This window comes from Ctenopharyngodon idella, chromosome 9 (assembly GCF_019924925.1).
Source record: "Ctenopharyngodon idella isolate HZGC_01 chromosome 9, HZGC01, whole genome shotgun sequence".
Lineage (NCBI taxonomy): Eukaryota > Metazoa > Chordata > Actinopteri > Cypriniformes > Xenocyprididae > Ctenopharyngodon > Ctenopharyngodon idella.
This window is the reverse complement of record NC_067228.1, coordinates 37,906,954-37,921,412: the sequence shown is the minus strand read 5'-3', so window position 1 is coordinate 37,921,412 and position 14,459 is coordinate 37,906,954. Positions and strand designations below refer to the sequence as shown.

Below are 14,459 nucleotides of genomic sequence, written 5' to 3'. Positions count from 1 at the left end.
GCCATTGCCCATTCCACAACGCCCCTGGTCGCACATCGCCATAGACTTTGTCACCGACCTTCCTGCTTCACAGGGCAACACCACCATCCTCACTGTTATTGATCGCTTCTCAAAGGCCTGCCGCCTCATTCCTCTGCCCAAGCTCCCCACTGCTTTCGAGACCGCTGAATTGCTCTGCAATTTCGTCTTCAGGTTTTATGGATTACCTGAGGACATAGTGTCAGACAGAGGTCCTCAGTTTACTTCTCGAGTCTGGTCAGCATTCTTCAAGAACCTAAATGTCAACGTCAGTCTCACGTCTGGCTACCACCCCGAATCCAACGGGCAGACAGAACGAATGAATCAAGAACTTACCCGCTTCCTCCGCACCTACTGCCAAAGAGACCAGCTAGAATGGAGTCGATACTTGATGTGGGCCGAATACGCTCAAAATTCCCTCAGAAAACCAGCCACAGGGATTACCCCCTTCCAGTGCGTCCTAGGCTATCAACCTCCTCTGTTCCCGTGGTCAGGTGAACCCTCTGAAGTCCCATCAGTCAACGAGTGGATGCGAAGGAGTGAGGAGACGTGGGACCTAGCGCGTTGCAGATGGTGATGAGCCATCAGGAGACAAGAGGTCCAGGCCAACCGACACCGACGACCGAACCCCCCGTACACTGTGGGGCAATGGGTCTGGCTATCCACCAGGGACATTTTAGAGACAAAATTGCTCAACATTTGCTGTTAATTATTCATTATATTTATATTAAATAAATTAAAATTATGAATAATTCATGACATATTCATATAATTAGGCCTATTATATTAATTAATATTAAACTTTGCTTTTAAATTAAAATAAATATAATACATGCATAATATATAAAGCTTTTAAACAGATTAAGCTTACATGTATTCTTTTGAGCTCTTTGTTAAACTATGTTAATTATTTGGTCTATTTGTTTGATTGACATGCATTGATATAGTCAGATATTTTCTTTCAGCTGCCTTCTCAAACTTTCACTGAATCAGTGTTTATTCCTGCTTTGTAAATGCGTTTAATTTCATATTTTTCATAACGATCTCTTAATCTTCGGAAGAGACATGAATTGCGCGGCTCTCTCGCGAGAAGTGAATCAAACTGATGTTCTTCTTGTTCCGTGTGACTGGCTGTTTGCCACACGTGTCACACTTTCAGGTGCACGCGCTTTGAAAACTCTGAATAAATACATACACATCTCTCACTTTTGTGCACGTGCCAACAACTTTGCTTTGAATAATGTTAATTTCAAAGCAGCTTTCAGTGTAATGTTACCATATCATTGCTCTTAACACTGAGAATTTGAATAATTGTAATGTGACGATCAGGTGCGGATATCTACATCAGAGATAATCATAGGAGCGGGTGGATGATTTGTTTTCACAGCGGATTCGGGTGACGTTAGAGCTGATCTGCGCATCTCTGGCATTCAACAACAAACTAAAACAAAACATTACAACAAAACGTGTGGAAGTTTTCTGAAATCACGCCCTATGTAAATTTGGATTGTGGCTCTAAGGGGAAATGCACAATAAATTATACAGTGGCAATAATACATATAGCCTAGACATTTTTTCCCCCAGAACGATCTTGGGACCCGGTAGCAACTCTTCCACGGACCGGTACTGGGTCACGACCCGGTGGTTGGGGATTTCCTGGAACAACATGCGTTATATTACTTCTCTGAGGCATACTTCTCTGGAATTTCTGCTAAAGGGCGCCCTCTAGCATCCAGTATGAAATAGACGTGTTTAATGCTCACTCCATCCTATTCTGGGGGGGGGAATCCTTCTCTCTAAAGAAATTTGTGGGAAAAATTGTTTTCCCCCCCAGTGAGAGTTTATATTTTCACAGTGTATGCATAAGAAGCACATATTTCATATTAAAAAGGATAGATTATTCCCTCCATGATTCACATTTAAATGCTCCCAAGACTTCATATTTATATTAGATACTGTATATGCGACTATGAACAAACTAAGACTTTATGAACATCTGTACAGATATGATCTATATCTACGTTAAAGATACGAGTCTGTAATGAATCCCACAACAACCACATTTTGCCTATATTTATTTTACTTTAAAAGTGCATCAACAATCAAAATCAAACAATAACCATATGAAATTGATGTAAAAGAAATCTACATTTTAAAGACTACAATGGAAATAACAACAACAAAATTAAAAACATGAAGCACATCTGTCTGATTTTCCACGGTTTCTTCTGGTTTAAAGCCCTTGTAATTTGCTGTAAAGGGAACAATGAGAAATACGAGGGTTTACTTTCAAAGCACAGTGTCTTTAAATGTGTAAATGTTATCAATAATCATACCTGTCCTCCACTGTTCTGTTGGACGGATAATAAACTTTAAAGGAGAATCCACTTTTTGGAAAAGAACCCTGAAAGAGTAAGACAGCAACAGGTTTCACATCTAACCCACTGAATCGATGATCAGTCAGCATCAGTCCAGCCATAATAAACATATCTCTCACACACACACACACACACACACAGAACGCCTTATATTTCATATAATGTCAGCAGTGGCTTGAGTACCGGGTTGATGCACAGGCAGTCTGTGTTGGATATGTTGAAGGGGTCGTATTTGTCAGCGAAGACAATGACATCAGGCACAGGATAAACGCGTAAGGCGTAATCATACGCCCAGTACACTGGACACACGTAGAGCGGGAGCGGCGTCAGGTGACCTTGTGACAGGATGGTTTTCACAAACTGTTGAACAAATGCAAAATTAACCAAACAGGTGCAACTTTCTGCATGTCGGCAAGCAATTTAGAGTACAATCTTTATAAAAAGCTTAATAACTTAAAGGGTTAGTTTGAATGAAACTTGAATGATCCAAAAATGAAAATTCTGTCATTCCAAACCCATAAGACTTTCATTAATCTTCAGAACAAATATAATAAAGATATTTTTGATGAAATCTGAGACTCTGACGTTTCAAAAAGTTCATAATGAGAAACTAATCCATATGAATCGAGTGGTTTAGTCCAAATTTTCTGAAGAGACTCCATTGCTTCAACAGATTTAATTTAGGCATCGCATGGATACACATATAAAGCTCTGGCTCACATGGGAGGGGATATCCAGGTTGCTGCTGGGGAGTCGAACACAGTTTCGGCACATCTTGTTGACGAGGTCTTCTCGAATCACCACCATCTCTTGACTGCAGTACTGTATCCTGATACATAATTATTGAATAATATGAATGAAGAGTACTAGTGATTAATGCACACATCAGTCATGATTCAGAGAGCCGTCATATACCTGCAGGGGTTGGTGGTGAAGACGGAGAACGGCACGCGCTGTCTGAACTCCTCTGTGATGTGCTCAGCCAACGGAGGTCTGTCAGCAGAAAGAGATTTTACACTTTGACTGCTTATTCATTCGTTCAAGTAAGGTGATTGATTCAAACACAAATGAAGAAGGTTCAGCATGTGATGATGATGGAAACACTGGTCCAAACATTATACCTTGGTAAGACATTGCCGGGCCCGGGGTCTTCTGGTCTGGGAACAAACACAAAACGACTGCTGCAAAAACATATTCAGAGGGAGTCAGTGAAGTCCATTACGCAGTCGGACTCGTGTTTCACACTGTGTGTCAAGCAGGAGCTTCAGTACATCATCAAGCTTTCATGTGTCACAGTTTCAGGTTTAATTAAAATGTCTTACCTGTTGTGAATGCTGGGAAATTCACAAATCAGATCAGCAAGTGCTTTAAAAGAATCTGAAAACAACATTGTTACACTGTGAACAATTTGTTTTCCTTTAAAACGTGATTGTGTAACAGCAAAAGCTCTGAAGAGATGGCGAACCTTTGAGAGTTCGGAGCTGGTTCCTGCCGTAAGGAGCGGAGGAGAAATTCCCACAAAATATGAAGCAGGTGGGCGGCATGGCAGAGTAGCCTGCAACGATTTATCTCAGTCAGTCGCACACATACACATTCATGAAGGGATTTTACAGCAGTGAATTTAGACACTGTGATTATACTAATAATGATGCCGTAATAAAACATTTCACAGTATCATTTGGAGGGTGATCCGAGAGAATCCGAACCTGAGAACATGGTGTAGATCTTCTCCAGGACCTCCACACTGTCCAGCCACACGTCCGAAACCATCACAAACATGGCGTCTTCATTCTCCTCCTCCAGCTGCTTGAGTTTGGCTGACGCTTTGACCGCAGTGGTGGACGGCCCACCAAAGAAGTTTATATTGCCATAATACGCCCTGTATGTAGACAAGAAAACACCATGAGGATGCAGAGCGATGTCAGCTGCACAGTGATTTGATATTCAACAGTGCTTTGATCTGCCTGCATTGACACTATTCTTTAAGAGCTGCTGTGCAGCCAAATAATGTACCAGTTATCAATGTAAAGCTGCTTTGACACAATCTACATTGTAAAAAGCGCTATATAAATAAAGGTGACTTGACTTGACAGTCCATGTCACAGTGAACAACAGCTAAAGCACACCTGGTGAATGAAGAGGGCTCTGTGGGTACCATCCTGTGAACGCAGACAGAGCATGTGATTATAGAGATCCAGATCAGGGTCAGGAGTTTCAGACGGCAGAGGGAAAGAGACGCACCCTCAGCCAGAACGAAGCAGGACTCGGTGTAAAGGCCGCTGTGAAACTGGTATGATGAGCGTTAAGGAACAAACTCAAGACATTCTCTGAGACAGCAGCACATCTGCTTCATGATAAGCACAGGAAGGATATATAGATTCAGCTGTACTGTGCCACTGAGGTCCTCCAGGTAGAACTTGCCCTGAAAGTACAAGAGAATATATCAACATAAAAAAACCTTGAAGCAGGAAGCAAGTGTTTTGTGTTTTCTCTCGCTCAAAGATCAGTCGCTCTATCAACTCATCAACAGGCTAATGTTTCAGTCAAGGGTGTAGGAATCTATACTGATGTGTCTTTAGCAACACTTTCAATCAAACAATACTCATATACTACCACTGTTGTTGTCATTTTGGCTACATTTAAATGGGTCACACCAGTGACATCACCTGAAAAGTTAAACCAAAAAGGCTAGAAGGTGCCGCTCATTCAAAGACGTGCATTTGAGGGCTCCAGACTAACATTTGAGAGCAGCGGCGCTGGTGCTAGGAAGTTCTTCAGAAGGTGGCGCTGGGATTTTTTTTAATCATAAAGGTAATTTAATCATATTACTATTGTTCTGCATTAATAAGTGCAGTTACTAATAATATTACGTTTATTCATTGGAAATTTGACAGTAAAGCACTGATCTTGAATTGAGATGCAGATAAAATTAACTTATTAACAGTAATGTTCAAAAACATTTTTATAGGGAAAAATTTAAATATTCTACTCTTATTAAATCAGTTAAATTCAGTGATTATAAAAGGAGCGCTCTTTACTTGCTTTGTGAGTAATTCAGTCACAATTTGAAGAAGTTCTTGTTTTTCATGAGACTTTTCCTACTTGGCCATATATTAGGGAGTCATTAGTGCTCCTCTGCCGCCATCTAGTGGTAATTTCATGTCTTTTTTTTTAAAAAAAGTTTTGTTTGCCTAGAAGTGTTAGTTTTCCATAATCTTTAAACTTAGATTACAAATCATCACATTAAAAATAACATTACAATAGGATAATATTTAGAGCTTTTAAGTGCTGAAAAAAGTGTGAAGCACTTTAAAAAGTCCTTGAAAAGTGCTTGAATTTCACTCCCAAAATTTTATATGAACCCTAAAATTAAGCATTCGAAAAGCATTCGAGTATTTCTGTCACAATACCATAGTTTCAGCAAGTGTTACTACATTACATCCATGGTGATTTGTGGACTGGAGAGCCTTAACTTGTTCGTGGCACAGTGTTTCTGCCGTTTGATCTGATATCTGTGGTTTATAGCAGAGAATTGACCCTTTGCTGAGAGTTTGATTGACAGGTGATCTAACCAATCATAATACAGTCAGGGGATTTAGTAGATTAACGTTGGTGGACTTGAACAGTGGTGTGTACTGACGTCTTTCCGTGGTTGAAACAGCATTCCTTCTGATGTTCATTCATGTTTAATTGATGCTATAAATCATAGTTATAGTAGCGGTTTGCGAGGCTGCTTTCCAGCGATCTGTCACAACATATTAAAGAGCCACAAAACAGTATTTTATTGTTTAAATTTCTTTAAAAATTACAAATTTGAAATTTGAGACTGTTTCATGTACAGTGTCATTAAGAGACGGTCTGATCCTTTATGTGGGCATTATGTGTATGTGCGGAGATGTTGACGACTGCTCTATGGACAGAGTAAAGTTAAAGTTAAGTTTGTTGAACTTCCTCCTTGCCATCATTAGCTACCTTTAATTACAGAATTCATTTGCTGAAGTCAATATAGGCTAAAAATCTTAAAGTCAATAGCTATTCCTCTCTGTCGGCCTCCATCTGACTGAAGACACAACTCGTCTGAAAGCACTTAACTAACCATGAACATCCAGTCCTGACGGCTGAAGAGAATCAGCATGACCAGGAGAAGTAAAGGAATACCTCTTTAAGCTGAGAGATCATCCCGAGAACGATCACCTCTCCGACTTTAGCTGTGCTGCCCAGAAGAGCTTCCACCGTCTTCAGCTGCAATATGAACAGATGATTCACTCACAGATCATGAAGCAGCGACTGAAAACGAATCTGCAACGGTCTCAACAGTGAGGTTTGCTCAGTTTTACCTGGAATTTGTTTCTCCCTTCATCTGGAGTTGAACCGATAACCGGAGGAGTGAAGAGCTCATGCCTGTGTGTTCGCTGTTGTACAGATAATGATGAAGATTAACAGGTGTCTCAGGTGATTTCACCACTAACATCACTGATCCTGCAGCTTTATTAACACATTATCACATGATCGACTTCATTTAGCTTCATTAATTCACTGCAAATGATCTGATGAAAACCCCAGTTATCTAAACTGCTCAGCGTGACTATTATTCATGAAGATATTATAAACTTTATGAATTTTTGTGAAGCTGCTTTGAAACAATGTGTATTGTGAAGGTGCTATACGTATAAAACAGACTTGTTTCAGTGCAGCGCTTTATTGATTTAGTGTTCAGTCATTCACAATGCATTACAATTACAATGGTCACATGTCTTCCTGAATACCTGCATATACATGATTCCTTCTAACACTTGTGATTGGATCACCTGACACGGATGTTAATCTGCACACGCTATGATTCAGGAACTAAAATAATATAAGCAGATATAAAGTGCCTTGCCTGTTGTAGGACGGTGTATCTCTCTCTGAAGAGCTCGGCTTTATCTCGGGACAGACCGCAGAGTTTAGGAGTCGGATGATTTGTCATGCCAATACTAGAAGAGTGATAAAATGATCAACAGATGGAAAATACCTTCATTCACACACTCTAAAAAATGCTGAGTTAAAAACAACCCAAGCTGGATTGAACATGGACAAACCCAGTGGTTGGGTTAAATGTTTGACCCAACATGCTGGACAGTTTTATTTTACTCAAATATTGTTTAAAAAAAATATAAATATTGACTTAAAATATTGACCTAAAATTAACCCAAAATATGTTGGAAATTAAAAATCAGACACATAATTACTAGAGGCAACAATAATAATCAAAAGGTGAACATTTATTAATAAGCAGTTGAATAAATGTTTATTGTGTATTAATCTTATTAATGAATGTTCATTTATTAAACATATTAATAAATGTTAATTCCCAACATATTTTGGGTTCATTTTAAGCAAGCAATACAGTAATTTTCAAACAATAGTTGGGTTAAAATTGTTGTGTTTGTCAATTTTCAAGCCAGCATTTTTTAGAGTGCATGAACACAGCAGATGACACACTACACATTACATGGTTTTCATGGATATTGTTAAACATATTGTTGATATTGTTAAATAAAACTTGTTTTCAGTAATAAAAATAAAACTGAAAAAAAAAAAAAATTGATGAAACAGTTGAAGTATTAAATTACCAAAACTAAAATTAAAATAAATTATAGAAATAATAATAATGTCAAAAGCAGATAATATTTGTAAAAGTTAAAATACAATTAAAACTGAAAATAAATAAAAGCTATATAAATTATTACTACATAGATAATACTAAAATGACACTGGTTTACACTCAAAAACAAACCACATGCACTTGATTAGCATTATTATATTATTTCATTATTAATTATTCCTTACTGTACAAATTTCTTTCTTTCTGTGCTGAAGATGAATCGAGGAACATCAAACGCTCCAATAATGTTGAAAACATTGTCACTGTAACCAAAGAACATAAATGTGACTGGATGTAAACACACTATACACTTAAATGTGTGTGAGAGTGACAGAGAGAGAGAGAGAGTGAGAGTGTGTGTGTGTGTGTGTGTGTGTGTGTGTGTGTGTGTGTTAGTTCAGATGTTTGACACACTCTTACATGGTCTCGTCACATGACTGACTGCAGTCCTGAACAGCCGCTTCTGCCACAGACAGTTCAATCATGCTGGAGGACACTGACAACACAGACAGAACTCATCACAACAATCATAATCATAACAATAACAATCATCATCACAGCACTGTGGTAAAACAGACATACGAGGCTGCTTTTCAACAGCATCTAAGATCCGCTCCAGAACTTCATCCAGATCCGCTTCACTGACGGACTCCAGAACCTGCAGCAGAAAGCGGCTGGACTCACTGCGAGAACAACACAAAACATGTGGAAAATCATCAAACCTAGTAAACACGTCGCGAATAAACATAACTAATGTTTGATTAACCGAGTCTCACGTACGGTCGCAGGATTAATCCGCGCATTTTAAATCCCGCGCTCACTTTCAGCTTCACTCTGCGCGCGTCCATCTTCATCTGCTCCCGCCGAAGTGACGCTTCTGCGCTATCAGCTTCCGTAAACATCTCACACTTTTCAAAATAAAAGACGGCTTTAGTTCCTGGGCTACAGTTAAATTTCTCCTTGTTTGTAGCAGTTTGGTTTCATATAGTACCATTTGTTTGTAAAAGAATAAGGCGGTGACAGAACAATAAAGAGAGAGAAGCTCTTTTCCACACGCGCGCCCAAGTGTTTCTCCGCGGCTGTGCGCGTGACACGAGCTGCTGTTCTCTGTCAGCTCGTAACAGTAACGTTACTAGTATCGGCACGGTTAATAACGTTAATAATCTTGATGAGTGAAATAGTGGCTCGAGAGAGAAGCGGACACACCGCGGCGACGGACGGACAGTATTTATATGTCTGGGGTGGTTATGTGGTAATATAAGTAGTTCACATATTTCTGCTTAAATATGGACAGTGTTTAGCGTTTAACAGTTCATGTTTAATAACGCCTCATTTCATTTAATAGTGTTGTAATCACTAAACAAATAAAAGTGATTGTTTTTTGCTTCAGTCGGTGGCGGAACATGAAGTTTTACTTCCAAATGACGAGCTTTGGTTGTATGACTTAGAAACTGGGTTATGGTAAGAATGCTTTATGACTGTCAACAAGCAGCTGTTTGTGTGCGTGTGCCCGTGTGCTTGCGCGCGCGCGCACGTGCGTGTCTTAGTATCTTTAACATTAAAGGGCTAGTTCACCCAAAATGAAAATTACGTCATGATTTACTCACCCTCAAGCCATCCTAGGTGTATATGACTTCTTTCAGACCAACACAATCGGAGATATATTTAAAAATATCCTGGCTCCTCCAATAATGGTACTGAATGGGGGTGCAAAAAACAATGCACCCATCCATAATAAAAGTACTCCATACGGCTCCAGGGGGTTAATAAAGGCTTTCTGAAGCAAAGCAATACATTTTTGTAAGAAAAATATACATATTTATTATAAATTCAAATAACTAGCTTGTGGCAGACGGCTGTACGCATACTGCGCAAGTCGACTTGCGGCACAAGAGTAACCAGTGACGCGATGAATGACACAGCTTAGACGCCTCTAACGGTTCAAACAAATAGGGCTAACCCTAACCCTAACTCTAACCCTAACCCTAACCCTAATCAATAGAGAAAAGCCCGTACCTACTCACACCCTAAACCTAACCATAGTAGCCTGGTGCAAAATAGACCTAGTCGTATAAGCCCTTAGGTGCTTTACCCTAGATTTGTTTTTTGTTTTTTTTGGATCAATTAATTCATTAATTCTAGGCCCAATGCCCATATGGGAGAAACTCCGAGTCGGGAGCATGGTATAGTCTAACAGGCGTCTGCCCGTGCATTTCCTCAGTCTCCCTATTCCAAACCTTCCTAGACGAGTGCTAGGTTGGGGGGAGCTGTTGTAATTTTTAAACTCCTAACCCATAAAGCCGGCAGACAAGGGGAACGCCATTGTCATCCTAGACAAAGAACAATACATATGGGAAGGCAACAGACAGTTGGCAGTAAAAGAGCATTATTGTACCCTCCAGGAACCTATATATCCACGGACCAGAGTCATAGTGGAGGAAATACTAAATGAAATGGTAGAACATAAAATTATTAGGGGGGGTGCAGAGGGATTATTTATTAGGGGATAGCCTTCCAATGCCTAAATGATTCAATTTACTTCCTAAAATCCATAAGGAACCAGAAAAGTGGAGTTCAATATATTCGGCCATATAGTAAGTTTTGCTATTGCAATCCGACACAACCCATATGTAAATTTTAAGCAGGTCTGGAATGTCTTTCAATATGTTGCATACATTAAGTCACTTTTTTGTGTAAAATATTTTCACTATACATATAGCTTGAAATTAGCAGCAAGGATGCTGTGGTCTTTCCATCTTATGTGCCAGGACACTGGATGCTGTGTGTGAGTCTGCTTAGATGTTGCATTACTTTAACCTACCAGTTGTCGTACAAAGAGAAAAAAGCTACATTTTGTATGTTATTCCTTGATATTATGCATTCTCTAACAACTTAACACATGGTAAAATTTTTCAGATCATGAAGTAAAAATTGAGTGAATTCTATTTTCTCAAGTGCTTTGTCTAAAAAAATGTTATGTTCTATGGGTTAGCCTGGTTCTGCATTCAGTTCTGTTTTTTGTTTTCCTATTTCTATTGACTTTGTTCTCATCCTATACAATTTAAGAAACACACTTTACTTGAAACAATTTTATATTTATCAATTTTGTGCATATTTGCAATGAGAAGAAAGCCGTGGAAAAAGTAAAGGTTGGACAGTTCTTGTTAAATCTGCCTTTATTATTTTCTGTTTTAAATTTCCTTCACCCTATCAAATTTAGTTTTGCGGGGAACTAAATTTAGTCCTGTCACTTGCATATTGTTGCCCTATTGTTAGTTTGATTGCTTCTATTGCTCTACTCATTTGTAAGTTGCTTTGGATAAAAGTAAATGTTTCTTTCTTAGTGTAACTGGTGGCTTGCGACGGCCAGTGTGATATGCGGCCAGCTATGAAAAATACTTTTATTCTGCGTTGGTAGCTTACAGGACTAGACAGTATTCTAGGTTGTCTTCGTTGTCAGTTAGAAACCTGGGTGTGCTCTTTGATACCAATCTTTCATTTGAAAGCCATGTGTTACGTACAGAAGGGGACGGAGACACAGATACGGGTTTAGCAGGTTTATTGATGGTAATGCAGAGCGTGAGCAGGATGCAGGTAAGTGAATGCAGATTGACAGAGCAGAATGATGAAGAGCTGGCACTGATACTTGGCTGGATGTTTCTTACAGAGAGCAAGGATGTCAGGAGACGAGGGAGCGTAGACACACTGGAGGAACACTGGAGACGAGGAGACACAGGGAATCACGGAGAACGCTGGAGACAGGTAATCGGAGAGCAAGGGAGTCCAGGAGGTAAGTTAACACAAGGTAAGTGTAAACGAGACCGGACAGTGACTGTGTGAACTGGTGTGTCTTTTATGTGGCTGTAGTGATGACTGTGGATTGGCGTCAGGTGAGGCTTGTTAGTATTCGGGAGAGGGAGTGCGATGTGATTGGGTGACTGTGGAGCCTGGCGTGTCTGTGACATTACCCCCCCCTCCACGGTCCGCTCCTGAGGACCGTGGACCCCGACGTCGTGGTGGCCGACCTCTACTTCGGGGGGCAGGCTTACTGGGATGTCTGGCGTGGAAGTCGTCAAGGAGACTGGGGTCTAGAACATCATTTCTCGGAACCCATGAGCGTTCTTCGGGACCATACCCTTCCCAGTCGACTAAGTATTCTAGGGAACCACCACGACGCCGGGAGTCCAAGATGTCTTTCACTTGATAGGCCACTCCGTCTTCTACGATGAGTGGAGGAGGGGGATCTTCGGAATCGCCAGGCTCTGTGGAGGGAAGGACAGAGGGATGGTGAGGCTTTAAAAGTGACACGTGGAAAACTGGGTGAATGCGATACTCAGGAGGGAGTTGCAGGTGATAGGTGACGGGGTTGATCTGCCGGATGACGGTGAAGGGGCCAACGAACCTAGGACTCAGTTTCCTACAGGGCAGGCGCATCCTGATGTCCCTGGTTGACAGCCAGACCTTCTGCCCTGGTTGGTAGTTGGGTGCGTGGGAGCGTCGAAGGTCGGCTGTCAACCGGCGCCTGCGTAGGGCTCGCTGGAGTTGCAGATGTGCTGAGTCCCAGACCCTCTCGCTCTCCCGGAACCAGTAGTCCACTGCCGAAACGTCAGAGGGTTCCCCATCCCAGGGGAAGAGTGGGGGCTGGTAGCCGAGCACGCATTGGAAAGGTGTAAGGCCAGTAGTGGGTTGACGGAGGGAGTTCTGGGCGTACTCGGCCCAGCCCAGGAACTGGTTCCAGGAGTCCTGGTGGCCGTGACAGAAGGTACGTAGGAAATGGCCAATCTCCTGTATCTTCCTCTCCGTCTGCCCGTTTGTTTGGGGATGGTAACCTGAGGAGAGGCTTACGGTCACACCTAGGAGCTTGAAGAAGGCCTTCCAGACTCGGGATGTGAACTGGGTACCACGGTCCGAAACGATGTCCTCAGGTAATCCATAATGACGAAAGACGTGGTTAAATAACAGTTCTGCCGTTTCCATGGCAGTGGGGAGTCCAGGCAGGGGAATTAAACGGCAGGACTTGGAAAAGCGGTCAACTATGACCAGCACACAGGTGCAACCATCGGAGACAGGAAGGTCGGTGATGAAATCTACTCCTAGGTGTGACCATGGACGAGTGGGAACGGGCAGAGGTAGGAGTTTTCCGGAGGGAAGATGGCGTGGGCTCTTTGAGATGGCACATTCCCTGCACCCTTGTACGTACCTTCTGACGTGGGATAGCATACTGGGCCACCAGAAGCGCTGTTTCAACAGCGAGAGGGTTTCGTTGACCCCGGGGTGGCCAGTGCCCAGTGAAGTATGTGTAGAGTGGATGAGGGGTGTGCGTCGTGACCGGGGTACATACTTCAATCCGGGGGGGCAACCCGGCGGAACGTTGGTGGAGGCATTGGTCTTGGGGAGCGTTTCTTCCGACCAGGAGATGAGTCGTTCGGGGATGATGGGCTCTGGATCTTCGTTATTCTCTTCTACACAATGGACACGGGAGAGAGCATCAGCTTTTACGTTCTTAGGACCGGGGCGGTAGGAAATGGTAAAATTGAACCTGGTGAAGAAAAGAGCCCATCTGGCCTGGCGGGGGTTGAGTCTCTTGGCATCACGGAGGTATCCTAGGTTCTTATGGTCGGTCAAGACCGTAAAAGGGTGTTTAGCTCCCTCAAGCCAGTGCCTCCACTCCTCTAGGGCGAGCTTGATGGCAAGGAGCTCGCGGTTGCCGATGTCATAGTTCATTTCCGCCGGGTTGAGTTTCCTGGAGAAGAAAGCACATGGATGGAGTTTGCTGGGATTCCCCTGCTGCTGGGATAACACCGCTCCCACTCCGGTGGTTGAAGCGTCTACTTCGACAACGAAGGGGAGCTCTGGGTCAGGATGGACCAGGAGGGGAGCGGTTGTGAAGGCGGTCTTGAGGGTCTCAAAGGCTTGGGTGGCGGCTGGTGTCCAGGACAGAGACTTGGGCTTACCACGGAGGAGGGTGGTGAGTGGACCGGTGATGGTGCTATAGTGCTGGATGAAACGACGGTAGAAGTTGGCAAATCCTAGGAATCTCTGAAGTTCTTTAATCGTGGAGGGAATGGGCCATTCTCTGACTGCGGTGACCTTCCTCTCGTCCATGCGGACGCCACTGTGGTCAATGATGTAGCCGAGAAAGTGCACAGATGGCTGATGGAAGGTGCACTTCTCGGCTTTCAGGAAGAGGTGGTGGCTTCGTAGGCGTTGAAGGACCTCCGCAACGTGTCGGCGATGTTCGGCCAGGCTCCGGGAGTAAATCAGAATGTCATCGATGTAGACCAGGACAGACCGGTGCAGGAACTCCCGGAGCACCTCATGCATGAAGTCTTGGAATATGGAGGGGGCGTTGACCAGTCCATACGGCATGACGAGGTACTCATAATGGCCAGTAGGGGTCACGAAAGCTGTTTTCC

At 42.4% G+C, this 14,459-nt stretch overlaps 1 protein-coding gene across 2 annotated transcripts; it reads right to left on the bottom strand.

Annotated features, from left to right (window-relative positions):
- Positions 1–2,076: 2,076 nt before the first annotated feature.
- LOC127518756 (DNA polymerase epsilon subunit 2-like) lies at positions 2,077–9,167 on the bottom strand. 2 transcript variants are annotated; one of them, XM_051905850.1, is made up of 19 exons: positions 9,035–9,131; positions 8,824–8,951; positions 8,626–8,726; positions 8,464–8,539; positions 8,229–8,306; positions 7,279–7,372; positions 6,734–6,808; positions 6,555–6,638; positions 4,772–4,818; positions 4,523–4,690; positions 4,103–4,275; positions 3,862–3,951; positions 3,719–3,773; positions 3,518–3,577; positions 3,312–3,389; positions 3,117–3,225; positions 2,580–2,756; positions 2,355–2,422; positions 2,077–2,270 (listed from the first exon to the last, which is right to left on the bottom strand). In XM_051905850.1, exons 1-19 carry the CDS (start codon positions 9,035–9,037, stop codon positions 2,252–2,254), a joined length of 1,683 nt encoding a protein of 560 aa, XP_051761810.1. In that variant the 5' UTR covers positions 9,038–9,131; the 3' UTR covers positions 2,077–2,251. The 2 variants fall into 2 exon arrangements, with proteins under 2 accessions (XP_051761810.1, XP_051761811.1); XM_051905851.1 differs by having other exon boundaries at positions 8,824–9,167.
- Positions 9,168–14,459: the final 5,292 nt, after the last annotated feature.